Raw genomic sequence first — 21,741 nt, 5'->3', positions numbered from 1 at the left:
AGGATGCGAAAACAGGCGTATCGCCTTTCCGACCAAGGCACACTGCGTTGCTTTTTCCCCCTTAGTATTCCTAGCGTATGCCCAACGAAATCCAAACAAACGAACAAGAAAGGAAGCGGCTTGGAAGGCACGGTCTTGCCCCGATGATTCTGCTCTGGCCGTGAAGGCTTGCGATTCGTTGGGTTGAAGGATTGTTTTCTTTGCTTTGTTTTTTATTCCCGCACGCGGGATTGCCGACTTCTTGGGGGTGCAAAAATTTTCGAGCTCTTTCTCTTTTAATGTTTACTGACGGGGTCATATATTGCGCATGTGGTGTTTCGTGGGGGTTTTCTTTCTCCTTTACTTTCTTTGACGAAATAGGAAAGAATTCGTCAAAAGGAAAAACACGCCTACGCAGCCTTCCTTCCTTCCTTCCTTCCTTCCTTCCTTCCTTCCTTCCTTCCTTCCTTCCTTCCTTCCTTCCTTTTGGTGCCCAATAATTACGAAATATGAAATGATTTATAAGCGGGACTATAGGCATTACCTGCTCTGACATAATTTTTGTTTCTAAACTAAACATTCCACAGAAGTTTGGTTTGGTTTTGTGGGGTTTGACGTCCCAAAGCGACTAAGGCTATGAGAGACGCCGTAGTGAAGGGCTCCGGCAATTTCGACCACCTGGGGTTCTTTAACGTGCACTGACATCGCACAGCACACGGGCCTCTAGAATTTCTCCTCCAAAGAAATTCTAGCCGCCGCGGCCGGGATCGAACCCGCGTCTTTTGGGTCAGCAGCCGAGCACCATAGCCACTGAGCCACCGCGGCGGCTCATTCCACAGAAGTCTGCATGTACTTATGTATCGGGCTATACCAAGTGTTTGAGCGAACACTTTCAAAAATTTTCAAAAATAGGCTTCCTGGGGTAAAAATATGGCTCTTGTGGCATAGTATTACCAGTGTTGGCGGACACCGGACAGCCGGTGAATTGTTTTAAGTAGTAGACTGGTTTACTATTTTCTGATAATTAACTTTTTAACTACCTCAGATAGGCAGCTGATTGGAATTAACAATTTGTAGCCGGTCGCTAGTAATAGCCATATCAGTCTTTAGAATTTCGAAAACGCAATTACCGTCGCCCGTGTGGCTCGGCAAAATCTGGCTGCTTCGCGCGAAAATACATGCCCTTTTGAAAGCATGCAGTTAAAGCAACCCCTCCGGTGCACGTAACTTGTCGAAAAATTGGCAGAGGCTCAGCTTGGTTAAGCCCGGAAGTTGCGAAAGCAACTTCATCTGTTTCTTCAGCCCGCATCCGCCGTGTCTACCGCCGCTCTGCGTAGACGGCTGTTGTTTTTGCACTTGAGAGAAGGATGAATAGCTCGCTGCTGTCTCTTACGCGCATTGCGACGAGCTTCCCTAGCGGTGGGCGGCATCGTCGCGAAGCTATGTTAAGCCGCTGGTGGTTGGCAGAGCTACTGCTTACTAGCGACGTGAGTTGAGCCTAATCTCTTGGGCGTAACGCCACAATTGCGCTCCTAGCGGAGAGCGCAGGAGTTAGGCGCCGGTGAAGGCACCGCCGCTTCCGACGGCGCGAGATGGTCGCCCAGCTCTTCGGCGTGACGTCACAACATCTGTTGCGCTCCTAGCGGAGAGCGCGGGAGTTAGGCGCCGGTGAAGGCACCGCCGCTTCCTCCGACGGCGCGAGATGGTCACCCAGCTCTTCGGCGTGACGTCACGCATGACGTCACAAGGTGTTCATGGCACCGCCGCGTCACGAAAAGCCTATTATTGCCGAAAAGGCTATCTTTGAAAATTTTTAAAGTGTTCGCTGAAACACCCGGTATGTAGACATAAAACCACGAAGAGTAGCTGAGCGCACTCAGACAAAGAATTTGATTTGATTGCCCCGAATTTCAGCGCCGGTCCGGGCCCTTCTTCGCACGTAATCGGAAGGCGTGCAACGGAGATTTTGTTCTGTTTTCCGTCCCCACTTCTACCGACTCCCCGCGCATGCGGTGACCTTTTTGGTATTAAAAGAAAAAATACGCACGCATTGACGGCTAGCTGAGATGAGTAGTCAAGCTTTCGTTCGATGCGCCGCGCAAACGGTAAAAGCTGAGTTTATTTCGAAAACTTCACTCGAAAGTTGTCCAAGATTACTGCTCGATGGAGCGCATTGGCTCGTAACGTACTGTTCGCAATGAGTTGTTCAATTGCGATTATAGTGATTTGCTGGATATTGTAATCTGATAAACCTAAGCTGTGATATTGTAATCTGATAAACACTATAGAGATTTTATTCGTCGTAGTGTAAGGCACGTAATCCTCGTTCTGTTCAAATAAGGTCAGAAGTGGGAGTGCTGGACGAAATTACGAGATTCCGAATTCGAAAGAGCGGGAACCCGTAGTTCCTCCTGTTTGTTCATTCGTCCAGTATTGAAACAGCGTCGCTGTAATGTGTTTCGAAGTAATCTACGCTGCCAGCATGCCCCTCGTGTCTACATCATTACTCGGCCTTATGCTAACTCCAGCGTTCCATTGTTTCCCACGTGTCAAAAAATTACTGCGCAAACGTAGGGAGCAGTTTTCGCTCTGTGCTCTTTGGAAATGTTCGCCATCGCACGCGCGTGTTTATCTTCCGTCAGGCTCTACATGCGGCCGAGTTTAACGAAATTGTGACGGCCTGCGCTGCCTATGGCTCGTGCTGTAACGTGTTCTGTGTTTACTTAATGTCCGAGCTGATGTGTAGGAAATTGACGTTGGCACGTGTATTTGCTTAACGCGCCGGCGTGTGTGGTGTATTTTCTCTCCTTTTCACTCGCTGAAAACTTCTTGCGTCTTATCTTCTTTATGCAATAGCTGTGTAGCAGTTTCGTGATCGAGCACTCGTGGGCGTAATTAAATTCTCGGGCCCGAATGAACGTTGTTGCTCCTACTTTCGTCGAGTGACAGCTTTCATATCGGAAGCTAGTTCAGCCGAGGAAACGGTTTTTTTTTTTTACAATTCTGATTTCCGCGGGCTCCTACATTTGCACCTAACGGTATTTTCCTTGGACAGGTCTAAGAGTGAGGTCCTATTGAATATACATCGGCCTTACATAACTCTGTAACGTGCTCACATTCGGGATTAAATTTTTGAGATCCTACATGTTCTCCTCGGTTCGACACCAACGCGTCTTTTTTTTTATTATTTCTTTACGTTTTCATAACAGGACAGGCGTCTCACCGCGACACGTTGGCTATGCTTTTCTTTTCTTTTTCTTGTTCTGTTTAGAAGCGTGCGAGCTTTATAGCTGGTGTTTAATTTCGTTAGATGCAGATTGTTTAATGAAATCCTGTAATACTTCCACATCACAGCTCTCGAAATTGAGCTATTAGAACGCGTCGTCACCGCGTTCGTATTCATGATTATTAATTGATTATTTACCCTACCACTGTTAACTAAATTTCAATTACAACTTCTAGACTAGTTTTGTGTTGAGTAAAATGAAGCACCCTGTTGAATACACTATGCTACCAGAGGAAAATGCAATTCTGGAAAATTTGCAGCCGGGAAAATCGGGGTTGATAACAGCAAGTGGCCTACCAAATCTCTGATTAAGCATAATGTGGCTAACCTGCAGGGTAATAATAACCCTCCTGCAATACCTTTTAAGAAGTTTAGCGTTGCCGAATGTCATCTCAACGCGAAGCAGACTAAAATTGTGCGAGCGCAAAAAGAAAAAAAGAAAAAAATCAACGCACTTTGGCACAGCCAAGGAATGAAACCAGTGCCCCTCACATCCATTGGAGGTTTGCAGCACTCCTTCTTGTCGATGAATACAGGTCGGTTGCATGTGCGCAGTGGAGCGTAGTTGTTCTAGTGCCGTTGGTGGTGCTTCAATCGCGCGATTTATGGGCTAGCCTTCGGCAGTAAGGAAGCGAGTTTGCAAAAGTGCGTTCAGTGATGGTTGTAGCGTTCCTGATGTGGCAGGTCATAATTCAGTGTCGGGAAATTTTCACTGACCAACGTGCAATATATGTGGAGTCAAGGCGGAAAGCTGGGCTAGTTGTGTGTCATCGTTAATTAAAAGACTAGCGCAATAAAACTAGGACAAAGGCATAGAAGGAGACAGGACGAGCGCTAAACATCAAACAAACAGGTACTTAAAAACACTTCGGTGGTACATCGATGGAGTGCTCGGCTGCTGACCCGAAAGACGCGGGTTCGATCCCGGCCGCGGCGGTCGCATTTCGGTGGAGGCGAAATTCTAGAGGCCCGTGTGCTGTGCGATGTCAGTGCACGTTGAAGAACCCCAGGTGGTCGAAATTATTCCGGAGCCCTTCACTACGGCGTCTCTCATAGCCTTAGTCGCTTTGGGATGAAACTCCATAAACCAAACCAAACCAAACCAAACCAATATATAGGTGGAGAGGATACCAAGCCTGACAGAAACAAAAAAAATTTCGTTTCACAAATCGCAGTGAGCACTCAAGCCATTTTTTTCCGTCTGCCGTGTGGTCATACTTGCAATTTTCGATAAACGCCGAGTTAGCACTTCTTTTCTAATTTAAAGATTTTTTTTTATTGGTCCGGCGTGAAGGTGCCGTTTATGTTTTAGTTGTCTTATTTTCCGCTCCCTGTAGTTTACTGACGTAAAATAATCTAATATGACCGGCTTCCTCAGCTTCCTCAACTGTATTCGCAACCACGCTAGTACTTGTAATTATTTTACTGCTATGACTAGAACTGCTGCGCCACAATGTGGTCGAAGAAAACTCTTGAGGATGAACTGAAGTTTATCTCCTTATAAATCAGTCTCACACAAGCGGTTGTTCCGACTTTTTTCTTCAGTAACACCCTGTACTGCAGCGGTGGCTTTACTAGTAATTTGCGCATCCGGCTCGCTTGCGGGAGGTACTGGTTGCGATCCCCAGTGACGGCGGGTACCCACCGGTGATACAATGGGTACAACAAGATTGCCCCTGGCCTGGTACTCGGCTTATTTGTTGTAAAATGCTTCGGAAATGGTTCTTTGACCACACCTTGGGCACAGGAAAAGCACCCTGTGCCATGGTGCCCTTTAGCCAAAGCTATCCTTGCGCCATAAACATCTATTTCCACCACCACCATCACTATCATCATCACCATCATCGCCACCATCGCCACTATCATCATCATCATCATCCTCCTCTCTAGCACTCCTTGCCAAAGCAGCAGAACCGGCCTGATCCCCTTTAAGCCCTTGCATACTCTCTATCTCTCTCTCACTCCCCTCACCGGCCGTTTAGGTGCATGACTCTCTTCACATCTCCAGTGTGTTCGACACTGCGTGGACAGCCCTTATCGACCATTAACGATGTTGGGCGACACTCATAACCGCGCGCATGCCTCCGCCGCCGCTCGCACACTCTGCTCGCATTGTTCGCACGCTTAACGACGCGTGAAGGTGGTGAAGGGCGCGTGCGCTGCGTTGTGCGAAGCGTCAGCGCCCGACCGGGGTTCCCCCTCACCCCTTTCCTTTTAACCGCGCGCGCCCGCCTTCTCTTTCCCTCTATCCCTTTCACTACCAGCCAAGGTTCAATTAGTGGCCCGAAAGAATGTGTGTGGCAAAAGCAATTCGTGGCAGGCTACGTCTGGCTGCCGACCCAGCCCGAATGGCCGGGCGAAATTATGCGCCCTAACGACGACGCATGAAGGGCTAAATAAAAAGAAAAAGAATGTTGCGTGCCTGAATTGATGGAACGTGACGGCTACGTGTGCTGGGTGCCCAAGTTTAGTTCGCGAAGTTTCTGCTGGCTGTATTGCTCTCGCTCTCGCCGCCCCCCCACCCCCCCCCCCCCCCCCCACCCCCCACCCCACCTTTCCTCCGCTTCTCGAACCACGAAGCCTCCCTAGATTTTATTTTTCTTTTCAAACCTTCATAGCGTTTGCGACAGTCTGCAACTGTCGGCCTTCTTCGTCCCCTCGGAAAGCAGCTTGCAAACCCTGGTTTTAGTGCCAACACACGTCTCCGATATAATCGCACTATGTCAAAAAAGAGGGCTTTAACTGGTCAGAACACGCGGAGAGCGCCTGAATGGGTTTTTTTCTCCTTCTTTCAGTCGACTTCTCTTCCAATTATATTTCCTACCAGGGCGCACGCGGAAAGCTTTTTGTGCTTTTGAGGCTGCGTTGTGTGTGCGGCCGCTGCTACGTGGTATCAAGCTCCAAAACATCTCTCAGCTGTCCCTTGCTCCCCCCACTCCTCTACTTCTGCTCACTGATGACATTTAAGCTGTTCGAAACAAAAGCAAAAAAAAAAAAACATCGGCGTCCTACGTACCTTTATCATTTCAACTATCGCTTTACACTAGTATCGAGTTTTTTGTTTTGAGTACCGAATGCCTACATAACGTTGTTACGTCTATACTTATCGCGCTTTAAGTTTCAGTACTAGCCGAAAATCTTTTATTTTTACGTCTGTTTGGACTGCCTTTTCGTTGGTTAACGAGTGGTGAACATTGGTCTCATCGTGATTTTGTTTTTTTTTAGTTCATCCGTCTACGTTTAAACTCGATCGCTTTCAAAGACACAATTGCATGATGTTACGTTGCCTGTAAAGCTTCCTTTGCTGCAGTTGTGCTCTTACTGAGGGAAAGCCCTTCATTTTCTCCGTGCAAGCCGTCATGAAAGCGATTGCCATGGGTTCACAGCTCGTTTTGGAGAAAGTTGCAGGGTTGGTCTCATGACGTGAGAAGTGATTCAGCGTAAACTATTATGGGTGTCAGGTTATGAAAACATAGTCAGAGGGGTCATGCATGTGCAACGGGTCATGGTCATGTGTTAAGAGTTTTGTACTTCACCCGTTAGATATGCTAGACGGATTAGTAATCTATGGATTACATGGCCTCTTGACAATTAGTGAGTCACGTGACAATTGATAAGCAACATTAGCGGTGACCCTCGGTAACGTTACCTTGGCATGTGATGACGTCATTTCACGCGGACGAAAATATGTAGATTTTGTAAGGGTCGGCAAAATATGATAGCACGCTTCGCGCTTGCTTTTTTGGTACCTCATTTCATTCTAGGTGTGCTTTTTTCGTTCTGTTGTTGATATAGCGCTGGACATCGGCATTGACCGCCCCCTCACCACGACGCCATTTTTGACGCTGTACCGAAGACGGGAACGACAGCCTGTGCTCCAACCATGGAGCCACATGATGAACGTGCTGGATGACTCCTACCACGGCGTATCTGAGGTGAGCGCCCGCTTGATGCTTCTCTTCGAACCATGCTAAGTGTTTGTTTCTTACGTCGTTGTGAGCGATGGGAGGTTCGCGGCTTTCAGGCGTTGTAGTGCAGCGCATTATAGTCGGTAAGCTGCCCAGTTCATAGACTTTCAATGGTTAGCAATTTGCTGCAATGGAGGATAAGAATAAACTTGTTTTTAACTTGCCGATCTGGAACTTTGTACTTATGGTGTTGCGCCTAGTTTATCTACTTATAATGTAGAACGCAGTTTTTCAGATAACTGATGTGATCGAAACGGCATTGCTTTAGAGAGGCTGCTTCCGAAGGTTGAGTTGAGTTTCGTAGTTATATAATTTTAATATTGGCAAAGAAGGCATTAATTATGTCGTTGTACGAGGAACAAAATACCAGCTGTTGCATCATAGGATCTGAGTACCGATGTTTTCAGAGGTTTTATATCGCATTTGATGTCGCTGGAAATTATAGTTCAGTCATGAAAAATAAGAACTGACTCACGGGTGTAATCGCACTGTGTATTTCTCTGTTGTGCGTTAGCCTTGGCTGAATGCAAGGACGTTTTGCAATGTCTGAGGAGCGTCTGTTAAGCGGTCATATTCGATGTGGCGAAACTTTTGGTGTGGGCTGTTAATTAGGGTCCTTCTCTTTTTCGTCTTCAATTGCACCCTTCGCCGCTTGTTTTAAATCGAATCTGTGTCGGGATTTTGGCGCCGCCGAGAACAAATTAGAGAAAAATACGTCCTAGTGACAGGCCCACACGCACATAATTAAGTCTTAAATTAATCTCTGCGTGCCTGTTTTTATAGTTCTGTGGTCATGAACCTCAACTATCTCAGTTTTCCGCCTTGTTACAAAAGAAGGACTATTCTAACATAACATACTCGAGCCTGGAGGCCTTTTCGGGCTGCTTTGTAAGTGTAAGTGTATTACTGGAGTGTTCGCACATGTTTATTTTGTTTATATATCATTGATAAAAATGCGTTGACTCAGCTTTATGGTTGCTTGCTACAATTTTTAGTATCGCAAGTACAGGGCCTTCTCAGAATATTCGCACTAAAGGTACAAGTAGACGCCATGATTTGGCGGTGTCTGCGCGATTCGCTGAAAATGATCGTTTTAAATTTCATTCAAAAAGACGCCGGAATTAGCAGCATGGACACTGGGTATTAGTGTTCATGTTGAGCGCTGACAAACGGGCCCGGAACGTATGGAGAGTACTTCTAGAACGTTCTCTCTGATCATATTACTCAAGGTCGCGTTAGTATGAAACACAAGGCACTCAAGTGGGACCAGTGAGTGGTACCATTGGTACACATATTGTGTACCACCTAATTGGCATAGAATGTTCGGAGTGGTATCAAACGATTCAGCGCGTTATTGAGCATAACATTACTAGTCCAATCAATGCGTAGTCTATCGTAAGGATTTGCACCGAAGACCTTTGGTTCCCCAAACTGTGACTCCTTGAAAATTGAAACGGCCAAACTAATTGACGTAGGACATCCTAATTGGTGTCAAACGATTTGTCTTCTAGCCCTCTATGCGTTGGCATCAAAAAAGTATATATCCGGATATAACGAAAAATTTGTACCAGATATAGCGAATATGGCTAATGCCGCAAATTCGTTCGACATTGCTAACGCTCGATACTCGTACGCCGCCTCAGCGTCTTGCTCTTTTCTTTTTGTTATCGTTGTTTTGCCCGTAGATGGAGAATATATATATATATTTTTGGCGCCCATTGGACGTCCAGAAGTTTTCCGTGAAATGTGATGTCACTTATTCGTACTCGCTGTTGTGTTGCAACATTTAAAAGCTGTTTCGTTCTCTGTGTGTGCAGCGTCTGTTGGCGCGCGTGGACAAGTGGGCGTTCAACACCTTTGCTCTGGACGCGTGTTCGGGTGGCCGCTCCATGCCGCTCCTGTGTGTGCACCTGTTCCACGAGTACGGATTCCTAAGCACTTTCAACCTGGACGCCGTGCGCGTCTGGCACTGCTTCAGTGAGTACGATTGGCTGCCCCGCGCATTGGATGCGAAGGAATGCCGCTTATTATTCTTTGTTCATTTCACGCTTTATTTGCGGCGCCGAGCCAGTTTATTTTTGGATAACGGATGTATTGCTGCGTTGTTTGCGCGAGGAAATTAAATGCACTGTACGGCACTTAACTTGTGAAAACCTTTAATAACCAGCTGCTGCAGTATATGAGGGTGCAGTTGAGGTATATTAAGGCGAAAGCCTTTAATGGCTTATGCTCGCGGTGTCCGTCCGAGCGCTGGAATCGTGCCAACTGTGGCCTCCCCTCCGCGCAGCGGGGCAACCGCCTCCCGTCCTTAGCAACCGGCGGGCCGGTGGGGGGCGCAGCTGTGCATAGCAACCGTGACGTCACACAGTTGCGGTAGAACGAGCGCGCGTTGGTGGTGGGAGCTGCACCACCGCTCCTTCGCCAGACGTCTCGTTGCAGTCGAGTGAGTGAGACGCATGGCTCCGAAGCGGCCCAGTGATTCCGCGCCAAGCGGTTCGGGGAAGCGGCAGTGAGTTGCCCACAAGGCTTTCGCCAAGCACACTTTAGAATTTCCAAAGTGTCTTGGGTAATTTTTTTGATGAACATTTAATTTATACACATAGGAGGCATAGTTAGCGGGATTATGTATATGCGTTGAACTGTCCGTTTCTTATTGAGGTAATAAATTATGAGGGAGGGGAGGATTGAGCGAGGAAATACAAAAACTTTTTGGGTGAGCACTTCGCCTTATGTATGAAGATGCCCGAACCCGCAGCGCGACCCACATAACGCCTCATAACCTGTTTGCAATCGAAATGTAGGGGATGCCCACGAATTATGAAGGGCACGGATTATATAAAGAAGCACATACAGGAAAGACCCCCATTGTTGCAGTCACAAACGTTGCAACGTTTCGGAATAGAGTCTGCGACACCCCCCCCCCCCCAAAAAAAAAAAAAAAAAAGGAACCCTTTTCGCAGAGTAGCGATGGATGCCTTGGAACGTCCGCACGAGTAGGAATACCAGAAAAGAATAACAGACACCGAATTTCTCAGATTGTTTTACTTTGTTATGTTTCCCTCTTAGAGTTACAGGTCTACGAAGCTCCCCAGATTGCTTCCCCGCGGCAAATTTTTTCTTCTGTTTGAACGAAATAGCTTGGCTCTACCAGTTGATAAAAAAAACAGTTTCTTTGTATTCTGAGATCCCGGAGAGTTGTGCAGAGTATAAGGACGAGCAGTTTTTTCAAATATGAAACTTAGCACTAGGCCTGGCTCCTAGTGTTTGTTGAGCCTCGCTTGGCCTGAAGTTTTGACTCCCCGCTTATCACTGCACACGGAAGAGTTTCACAATAGACGCCACGAAGTACGTGCCGGTCAAAACTTACTAAAGTTACTCTCCTCGCTGCTGTGCTCTGGCTTTTGCTTTTGTGACTTTATCTGTGGAAACCTTTGTGAAAGCCTTGGCATCCCTGCGTGACTGCATCTGTTTTTTTTTTTTGTGTAACGCAGGCCTGATTGACGCCGGTTACCATAGCAACAACCCGTATCACAACTCCGTGCACGCTGCCGACGTCACCCAAGCCATGCACTGTTTCCTCCTGGAAGACAAGGCAAGTTCGCCTCCGCGTTTATTTTATCTCGTTTCTTATCTTTCTTTTTTTTTGCCTTTTCGCAAAAAATAGGCTCGGGCCAGAGTGAAGCCCGTTTTCCCTTTGTGACCTGACAGCGTGATCGTGTCCGCGCATATAAAGTGAACTGGACTGAAAACTGAAAAAAAAAGACACGAAAATATGGAGGGTTCAAGGATGGCGAGTCTTTTGTTTTCTTTATACGCTTCCCATTCCAACTGCATCTCGCTTTCCTTGTGGTATTTATTTATTTATATATTCAACACACCCCTAAAGGCCCTCCTTCCATGGTATTACATATAAGGGCGGGGGGGGGGGGGGGGGGGTCAGTCTAAAAAACAACATCTATAAGGAACGTCATTAACAAGCGAAGGAACAATAACCAGGCTAGGTATAACACGGAAAAATAATTAGTCACCTGAGAGTAAATAAAGCAGCAGGCGATAGAAGATAATATAATACAAATTATAGGTTTAAAGAAAACGATAAAGCATAACGGAAATGAAAAATACTGCAGTGTGCATGTTAGGCACGAACAGAACAGAGGTAATCGCAAAAGTACAGCAACTAAAAAAACAATTGAAATGCCTATGTCGCTGCGGATGTGATCGAGAAATGTGGAGACGATAGATTCAGTGGCTATGCGCGCTGGTAAATTGTTCCGCTCTGTGATAGTGCGTGGTATGAATTACTTCGCCAATGCAGATATACGACACGCGATGCGTTTAACTTTGTGCGGATGGTAGAGCCGCGGAAAGAAGGCTGATGGCGATTGAAAAAAAAATCGCGTTGAAGCGATGAATGGTGATACAATTTATGGAAAAGTGCTAGTCGTGTTAGCTTACGGCGGGAAGACAAGTCATAATTCGGCGCGATAGGCGTAACGTTAAGAAATCGGAAGCGGGTGGAGTGGGTGAGAGAACAAACGCGGATTAATGACATCCTAGTTGAAATCAAGAGGAAGAAGTGGGCTTGGGCAGGGCATGTAATGCGAAGGCAAGATAACCGCTGATTCTTGAGGGTAACGGAGCGGATTCCAAGATAATGCAAGCGTAGCAGGGCGCGGCAGAAAGTTAGGTGGGCGGATGAGATTAAGAAATTTGCGGGAATACGGTGGCCGCAACTGGCGAAGGACAGGGTTAATTGGAGAGACATGGGAGAGGCCTTCGCCCTGCAGTGGGCGTAGTCAGGCTGATGATGATGATGATTTCCCTGTTCCATTTAGAGTAATGCAGTGATGAATGGTCTGCCAATCCTCTGCTGGTATTTTATTTCTGCCACGTTTGTGACATTGTCCCTTCCAATGCCCTCTTCCGTCTCTTTTTCCATCTCCTCTCGGACGTACCTTTTCAGCTGCGAAGCGTCTTTGTACTCCTTGTTCCTCCGCATGTTCTCTGCTTGCTCGAAAATCTTCGCGCTTTAACGCAGATTTACGATCCATATTCTATCCCACGTTTTACCCTGGTGCTAGTTTACGCGCAGTCGATACTCAAAATCCCTCTACACCTGGAACTCCACTGCGAAGAAGCTCTTCCTACGCCCCGTCCCACGCCACTCCCGTACTCATGCTCCCAATTCATAGCGGGCTTGTATTCCGCCTCGACAGATGAAGGTGGGAGAGTCTTTTCGCATTCTTCACGAATGCGTCACACCTGTTCCAGGTGGTCCATGTGCTTCGTGCCGGTTTCTGAGCAGCACTGGCTTCTATTTCCGTCCTTTTTTCGAAGTCATCCATCTTTAGCCCAGTATTAACCCGCCCGCAAAGTTCGATGGCCGTTTTATTCGCAATAGCGGGGTCGATTCGCGGGGGCGATGCGATTGTGAGCCGATTTTGTAACGTGCGTAGGAGGAAGTGGGAGGGCGCTTGTCGTGTGGCCTGTGTATAGAAAGGCCCACGCCTCGTCGTTGAAAAAGGTGCCTGCAATTTTGCGCGTGGATGTATGAGGGGTGCGAATGTACATGTATTCTGTCTCGATGGTCTCCGTACTAGCGGATATTCAAAATTCCGCAAGTGCGCTTTTCCGCATAACAATGTTGCCCAAAACAGAATGGCTGAACATGCGTTTCCAGCGGAAACAAAGCAAGAAAGACTAGTTTTTTGCATGATTCTTTCAAAATACGCTTCTTACATTCTATCCACACCTTTAGCGCCTGTCCTGTAGCCCACGTTGTTGCTTTATAGCGAAGTCGGCCATCTTGTTTTTGGCAACATAGTTATGTGGGAAAGCGCACTTGCGGAATTTTGAATATTCTCTATTGTATAGTGGGCACGTTGGCTCGTCGACACTTGCAGGCCTACGCGCTGGACGACTGTAATTTTCACGATTTATTTAATATTATAATTATTTTAATTTTTCAGTGGCCGTAGGTAGCGTGTGTGCTAGTGCTCGCCAATAAGCAGTTCTAAGCTGGGAACATGTTTGTAACCGTCCGTTTGCGAAACTTCGCTGGCATCGTGCCTTGTTCTATCGACGGGTGTGCGTCTTTGGGGTGCTTAGACCCCGAATACTAGTCTGCACTATTGTGAAATAAATTATTTTGCGGCGCTACGGTGCATACTTCCCTACGTTCTTCTAGGGACAACTTGCAGAACTTGTGTGCGTTATGTATGCGTTGGAGGCTGATGCGTGGCCCCCGGCTAGCACAGAACTCGCTCTGGTTTCTGTATTTGTATACGCTGACGTTTGTGTTAGCCAGCTGTGCGTTAGCTTCCGTCAATAGCTTGCTAATTAATTAGTATACGCCCAAGCGCTGCCGTGCGTAGTAAACGAAAAATTCTTTGTCCTGCTTAGTTTCCTGGTTTTGATCAGAAAAAAAGTCATGTTTAGTTTAGTTAGTAGAGCGGCGACCCCAGACTGGCGGTGGTCCTTGATTCGAACCCCGGACCAGGACGAATTTTTCTTTAGCTGAGTTTCTATGAAAATTGTATAGCTTTTTTTTTTTTACATATGACTACACTTAAGTGGATACTAATTAGTAAATACTCCCTTATTGCAAATTTACTCCACCTCGGGGGATTCGTCTAAAATTTGGACTAGCTTGCAAATTTTCTCGCTGTGCAGGATCATTTGTTGGAGAGAAAATCTGTCTCTGCAAACCTGTTTGGAGCTTCAGGTGTTTCTATTCCTTTTATTTTTGAAATTCGTCGTATTTCGACGCTTTTGCGAACCTTTCTGTTTGCTGGAGGTTTTCGTTTTATACGTATCTGTCCGTTAGAGCGTTAGCTCATCCGTATTTGTTGTTTCTCTAATAGCGGTAGGATCTATAAGCGATCCCCGAGTGTTTAAGGCGTCGTGTGGCTGAGCGCAAGAGTACAAGAAAGGAGAGAGAGATATCACGAGCGGGATGGGAACGTCATAATCGCGAGTAAGCACATTCACGGAAAATGTCGTAAACTAGCCCCTAACATGTGTACAGTCGGCGCGCTGATGTCAGGGGCTGCTGTAAGGAGCGCAGCGCATCGTAACACATTGCAACATGAACAAACCAAGTGTGTGCTTCAAAAAGCACGCATAGCTGAAGTCTGTAGGTGACGTCGCAGGAGTTCCCATTGTCTCGTTCGGCGTCTCAGAGCGCAAACGTAAGCATACTAAGAGGGGAGATAGGAAGGCGACATCAGCCGCCGCGGTGGCTCAGCGGTTATGGTGCTCGGCTGCTGACCCAAAAGACGCGGGTTCGATCCCGGCCGCGGCGGCTAGAATTTCTTTGGAGGAGAAATTCTAGAGGCCCGTGTACTGTGCGATGTCAGTGCACGTTACAGAACCCCAGGTGGTCGAAATTTCCGGAGCCCTCCACTACGGCGTCTCTCATAGCCTCAATCGCTTTGGGACGTTAAAACCCCATAAACCAAACCAGGAAGGCGACATAACGCACCCACCCGACTGTCGTGGGAGCTGCGTTTGCGGAAAGTTTGAAGAGCGGGGCGCCGTATTACGAAGCGAACAACGCGCGGTAATGTCTGTTGGAAGGCGTGCCAGAGATCTCTTCGCGTCTGTACACTCTAACACATGAATATGCCTGTATGGGTGTAAAAAGGGAGTAACTGGTCCTTCCGTCCATCTAGCGCACACCGTTTTATAAAATAGTGTGCACTAGAGGACAGCTTACTCCCTTTTTTTTTCTCCCCCCGCCGCGGTGGCTCAGTGGTTACGGCGCTCGGCTGCTGACCCGAAAGACGCGGGTTCGATCCCGGCCGCGGCGTCCGAATTTCGATGGAGGCGAAATTCTAGAGGCCCGTGTGCTGTGCGATGTCAGTGCGCGTTACAGAACCCCAGGTGGTCGAAATTTCCGGAGCCCTTCACTACAGCGTCCCTCATAGCCTAAGGTGCTTTGGGACGTTAAACCCCAATAACCTAACCTAACCTAACCTAACCCTTTTTTCGCCATTCTGTTTAGAGTGTACTGCGTTCGCCTAAATCCAAAGCGCGGAATAATGCTGCAGCCGCCGCGCGATACAAAGTTCTGTCATAGCGTACTGCCGCCGGCAGCCTACAATGCGCATGCGCAGACGGTCATGGGGATTTTCCATCTCTTAGCCGAAAATTCCCTCAATTATTTCCTAGTGAAATGCGGAAACTTAAAATCCCTGTTTCTGTCCCTTCTTCCCTGCAGCACTTTGCAAACTTCAGCGATTGGGCAAGAAACGGAAAATTTCGGTTCTCTATATTGATTCCTTGAAAACTCTTTGGTGTAATTTTACTCCTTCTGCCTCTTTCAGCCCGCATGACTCTGTGTTCTAATTTATTTATTTATTTATTTATTTATTTATTTATTTATTTATTTATTTATTTATTTATTTATTTATTTATACATACTGCAGCCCTATTGGGCTATTGCAGGGGTGGGTGTGAACAACAGTTTAGGAAAACATGGAGCACAACAATGGCAAACATCCGAAACAGTACGAGTGAAAACAAGAAAAACGAAAAAACTATTCAATAGCCGCTAAAAACAGCTCTAAAGGAAGAGAGCGAGTAGAACCGGGTAAACAATTCCAATATTTGATTGCACGCGGAAAAAAAAACTGGATTTAAAAGTGTCCGTGCGGGCAAAATAAGGCGTGATGTTTAGGCTGTGGTGACTTCTAGTTTTAGATGGTATAGCAGGGGTTAGGTAATCATTTGCAGAGGTCCGGCAGAAAGAGTTAATAATGCAATACAAAAATTTTAAAGACTCAGTCCTTCGTCGAGATGAGAGTGGTTGCAGGCCCAGTGATGAAAGTGCTGTGGAAGGCGAAAAATCTCTACCAAACCTGAAGAAAGGAAAATTCTCCGGATGGATGGCCCTTACCGTGTTTGCCGATGCCATTGCTGATGCGTTTTTGCGGCTCGCTGAAGCGGTATACTCTAGCGCTGTGCACGTTAGCTCTATGCCGAACTTTCTAATAAGGTTCGTAAATTGCTTTCTTGGTGAGCCGCAGCGGGGTTTGTTTTCGCGTCCCTGTTTTTGCTTTTGGCGTGAGGAGGAGCCCATGAATGCTGCTGCTGTTTCACTTCGAACTAGGGCAGTTACTTCGTTGGTTTCGCTGTTTCTATTCTGATTCTTTTCCATTTTTTTATTGACACTTTCACCAACATATTGCACATAACTTGACGAAACTTGTTTGTTCCCATAGCCTGAGTGGCTAGTAGCGTTTACTTGTTCCATCCGTCCACCGTTACAGTTGACGGCTTCCATTGCGATTGCATCGCTCCTTGTCTTGGGGCTGCTAGGTTCACAATTATTCCGAACGACTCCAGCGCCCGCGTACGTGACCTTTAGTTCGATGCAGGAGGATGCTTACCAGCGGCTGCAAGCAAACCCGTCGCGCCGCAAAGCAACCCGTTCTTTTTTTTATTTCTAGCAATGCAAGACACGACTGCTTTCAGCAGGCTTGCGACACTATTTAATATGAGCCGGCCCGCATGTCGCGAATCTGCCTAGCTGCGCACATATCTTCAGCTAAACAGAATGAATAAGAACGGCTGAGACTCGACGCTCGATCACACTCTTTCCCGTCACTCTCTCCCTGTCTGCCTGTTCCCACTCCCCGGTTGTGTTTTTGGATGCTCCAGCTCTTGTATTAACCGCGTGCAAAACCCCCCCCCCCCCCCACCTCCCTCCGCCACCGTAGCCTTTCCCTGCTTCCAGCCCCTTTTTATTCGTCCTTATCGGGATTTTCCTGGAAGCGGGAAACTGGGATCTTCCTTGGCGGCTTGAGCCTTGATGCCGTGTCAGGAGGGAGGGTGATGGCGAGCAGCCATGATGCCTTGAGGAAAGCTAGGGTCAAAATGGGATGCGCGCACGCGCATGTACGGGATTTGGGAATGAAGGGAAGGCTGTTGGGAGCGTAAGGGGGGGGGGGGGGGGGGGCGTCTTAATAAACCGCGTCTCGCCGATGCGGCACGCCCGGGTGATTTTTAATTAGCGACGAAGACAGCGACGCCCAAGGAGGAGAAGGACGATGAGGGGGAGGAGTTATCTGCTAACCGCCTCTGCCTCTTTCAGCCCGCATGGCTCTGTGTTTTGCTTTTTTTTGTTGGTTTTGCCCACCTGTATTCGCTTGCGTCTCCCCATTTCCTTCGTCCTCCTCTTTTGTCTGTGATTGCCTTTTTTTTTCTTGTGTCGTTTCGTTGTATTGCTAAACCTAGCTCCCGATTTCCCGAATATGTTCCCGCTTCCTTTCTTTTGTAGCTTTTTGAGCCCGAATATAGCTGTCGCTTCATTTGTGCTCATGGGCTCCTAATTGTGACGCACGTGGTAATTGCTTTATTTCATTTATGGCCAGGCTTGCGCTGTCCCTATCTCCTTCCCCTCCGATTTATTTTGGTGCACGTGCCGTTCTCCTCATTACAGCCTTTTATCATAGAGCCTTACCGTACACCGCTAGTGCCAGGCTTCCACAGCGCTTTCGCAAATGGCTCCAATGGGACCAGGTGCGCATGCGCTGTTCCTGCCGGTATGCGGTAACGATGTCCTAAAAAGGCTCTGTTTTCCGCTTCAGTGAGACTTCATCTACTGTGCGCCATTTTTTTAGTGTTTCGCCAGCGCCCTGTCCTGTAATCCCCGTCCTTAACTGTGTCGTCGATGTGTGCTCTGAGAAGAACTCTGAGAAACACTTTGTTATGTGTCGAACGTTTTCAGAGCACTAAGAAAGGGATAGGTTTTTGTAAAAAAAAAAAAAAAGAAGAAGCGAAGGCGTGTTTTTTTTTTTTCGGATGTCACGGATTATCATAACAATGGGCTTAACACGACAAGACAGAAAAGATTTCGCTGCATACCACCTCCCGTTAACGGCATTCCTTCGCGGGAAATTCCGCAGCGTATACTGCAGCCTAAGGCACCAAACTTCAGAAATGATCCAGTTGTACACAACACTTTCGCTGTTTGACCGGTTTGCCTCTAATCTCCCTTATATTGAAGAGCAATTGGCGCCCAACGCTTTGTATGAAACTCTCCAGTGTTAAGCGTTTTTCCGGCGCACACGACTTCTGCGGGCTCCGCGGGTACGTGAGGGCATACGTGCTACACTGACGTCAACTAACGCCAATGTGGTGCGAATAAAAGAGTTTACTGTGCTATTCGTTCTAATATTCGGCACTGAGATTGCGCTCTTGGTGGGCAAGACAGATTTTTGTTTTAGCCTTTCTGAAGCGCTAGGGCTTAATTTTTCGCCCTTTCGCCCGTGCTCGCCAAAATAAATGCGAAAAGAAACAACACCCCCCTCCCCCATCGTTAAACATTCTTCCTCTCGGCTAGACGCTCACAATTCGCCGCCGCTCTCAATCATGTTCTCGTTAGATCCCGAGCCAACCGTCGTGGCTACCCCGCGAGGGACTGCAAATTCAATCTCGAGCCAAATACGTTTCCACTTCGCCGGAGCTAACTTCTCCCTCTGGGGAAAATGTCCGCATGCTGGCCCCTCGTTGGATCCTTTTTCAAGCAGTCGCGTTTGGCTCGTTTTTGCGTGCGCATTTATTTCCCGGAGAGTACTGTCTCGCGCACGGCTCACTCTCCTAGCCGCGCGAAGTCGGTTTTGCGAGTCGCACTGACGCCTATGTACTTCCTTACTCATCACTGTCGGGCTCTCTGCCTTGCTTCACTATCTTTATTTAATCAGAAAGTAAACGCTGCGGAAACGGTCTCTGCTGGCTGTCTTCTCTCTTCATTGAACACAGTGCCATCACAGTTGAGTATGTGCGAGCGCTTTCCGGGCCAAATCTTTTTGCACGGGTGAATGAACGAGTGCTGGCGACAAACGCTAATACAACTGTCGTAAAGGGCGCTCTTGTAACCGCCGTCCGTGCGTAGGTGGATGGTGGGCTGGGAGGGGAAGGGGCCAGCTTAGTGTCGAGTGGGCGCAGTTGTCGGAGCTGCCGAGTGAAGCGAACTGCGTCGGGCTTGGATTTCGGAGAGAAATGGACCCTCACACGAGCGTTGGTGCCGTTCGGTAGGGAAGAAAACTTTACCGTATCTCTCGTCGGCCCTCCGAAAAGTTCGTTCCTGCCTAAGAGAGCTAAGTATACGTTCGAGATTAGGAGTAGTAGTTTGGTTTCATGGCGCAGCTGCGAACTATTGATTTTGTTCATTCAGAACTACTGACAGGTTCCAGGCGGAATATTGCAAAGAGGGCTACTGCAATTACGTGAACTTTTGTTGAGACTGAAACACCAGTGAGAAATGCGTTGCCAGGAACGATGAACTCACAAAGCAGGTATAAGACTGCGAAGTAAATCCGAAACCTTAAGTAATGATTTGGTGCCAAAAAAAAAAAAAAAACTGATTAATTCGAAAGCATGCTGGGACAGCAATAAAGAAAAAAATGTAGGAAGCAAAGTACAATTAGATACAACAACGTGGAACTATTTCTGTTAGCATTAGTAAAGCTTGTCCAGATGTTGGAAGTATGCTGTACAATAAAATAAAGGCAGAGGCCACAGTAGGTCAAATATAAGGTGATTAAGTTATGGCTAATAGAGATTGAGCTCTGAGACTTGAGAAAGAAGTCAATTTATGGGCGATTTTATAAGATATGAACAGTGTGATTATAAAGGACGCTACTGTTGCCAAGAAATTAACAATTTGTACGGTTTTAGTGAAAGGTTCATCGACGTGTATAAATTCTGGGTTGAACGGGATGTGTACTTGGTAAATGTAGCCGAATGAGGCACAGGTTTTCCTTCCCCAGTATACATTTAGTTTTTTGTTTAAAACTAGAAGGACATCTCTGCACTAATAAGGGAGTAATTACTCATTTGCATCCACCCGAGCGCAGCCATACGGCTACAAAGGCTACGAATTTTTCTTTAACTACGAAGTTTCTGAGAAAGCTTTATAGCTTTCCTTTGTAGCCGTATGGCTGCGCTCGGGTGGATGCAAATGAGTAATTACTCCCTTATTACAAATCTACTCCACCTTGGGGGATTCCCCTAAACATTTGACCAACATCTCTACACTGCTAGCAGATGGTTGCAGTTCAACACAAGAGACCCTTGAGGCAGAGGCATGTGCCCTATTGTTAGTCTTCCGAGAACGTCATGAAAACGAGCTCTGTGCGTGCAGATATAAATAGCTTGAGTAGGATTTACGAGGCGTATTTTGCTGTTTTTTTCTTCGATGCTGGGATCACGTTCCGTAGTTGTCAGAAAGGAACAAATATGCCCAGTTTTACGCCATCGTCTGATGACACCAAACACTCGGTCATGTGTTTAGCACTGCTCCACCGAGAGGCAGATGTGCTGTCCTGAAGCCCAGGGGGTTTGCTTGCAAGCCCCCCTGTGCTGTTTGACAAAGGGTGTACACCACGTTTTACTGCGTGGACAGTAATTTCCACCGATGACGTCGCAGTTACTATATACTGACGCAGTGTGACGTAATGAGCCGGTTACCCGTGTCCTACGCTGTCATAGACAACTCTGCGGTGAAGCTGTAATGGAGATTGGTTTCAGCGGGCCAAAATCTCTACAGAGATTCTGAAAACGCTAGGGATTAGACGCTGGCGCCAGAGCGAAGCGCCGCGGCGTGGCGTGTCTATATTACGTCACATGTCGCTCGATGGTGGGCTCTTCAAACAGCATCATGTCAAACGCTGTTAGAAGTTGCGCGTTTGCACAGAACTTATGACATCGACCTATTTTGTTATTCTATTTATATTAGAACTTTTTGTTTGTGTAATGTCGTTTTCACGCCACTCTACGCCAAGTTGACAGGTAATCTTTTGAGATGAAAACTCCGTCCAACTTTTGTTTTCAGTAAAAATCGCTTGTATGGCTCTTCGTGCCTATGTTGGTGTGTGTTTTGCGGCTAAAGACGCGTTTGTTGCTGACAAAATCGAATTAAAAGGTGAGGAACTTTTTTTTTTTCTCGATTCGATTCATACTCGTGACGTTAACCGAGCAGGGACTCCCTGATCATCGTTGGGGAGTGAATGGCAATGTAGCCTCACCTCGGGGATCCACGCAAAAAAGGCTTGACATCACCGCATTCCGCATTTTGCTTGCGAAAACTGCCAGTAGTGGCATTATTTGTATTCCATTTTTTTTTTCACCTTTTTCAAGCTGACAAAAGCTGTAGTTGAGGTTCTTTTGTTACTTTTTTTCTCCTCGCTTGCTGTTGCGTAGCGGGGTCAGGCCGTCTCGTTGCCGTTACGGCCCGGTCTTGTGATTGGCATTAGCCCGAAGGACGATGACGACGATTTTCGTTGTAGAAACAAAAAAAGCTTTATACATATGAGATTAGCATGGTGGTACAGTGAAGACAGAATCGAACAAAGGGAGAGCAACAAGAGAGTGGAGCCGCCAGAGCTCTCCCGGTCAAAAGCTCCTGGCGAGAACCCCCAGATTCCCGCCAACATCTCCTCTTAACCCCTCAGCTCATCGCTGATTGGTCCGGCCCCCTCGTGACGTAACAGTTGCCTGTGG

The 21,741-nt window shown here is 47.2% G+C and overlaps 1 protein-coding gene across 8 annotated transcripts in view; it reads left to right on the top strand.

Annotated features, from left to right (window-relative positions):
* The window catches only part of LOC149335624 (uncharacterized), a 366,902-nt gene that overhangs the window by 323,662 nt on the left and 21,499 nt on the right, over positions 1–21,741 (top strand). For all 8 annotated transcript variants that reach the window (XM_089552213.1, XM_089552212.1, XM_089552215.1 and 5 more), the window contains 3 exons: positions 7,061–7,200; positions 9,051–9,210; positions 10,725–10,825. In XM_089552213.1, the coding sequence (XP_089408339.1) occupies positions 7,061–7,200; positions 9,051–9,210; positions 10,725–10,825 (401 nt within the window). The remainder of the gene's footprint in view (positions 1–7,060; positions 7,201–9,050; positions 9,211–10,724; positions 10,826–21,741) is intronic.

Source organism: Amblyomma mixtum, chromosome 7 (genome assembly GCF_055824585.1).
Source record: "Amblyomma mixtum isolate Tamu chromosome 7, ASM5582458v1, whole genome shotgun sequence".
Taxonomy (NCBI): domain Eukaryota; kingdom Metazoa; phylum Arthropoda; class Arachnida; order Ixodida; family Ixodidae; genus Amblyomma; species Amblyomma mixtum.
This window is presented reverse-complemented; position numbering and strand designations above follow the sequence as displayed.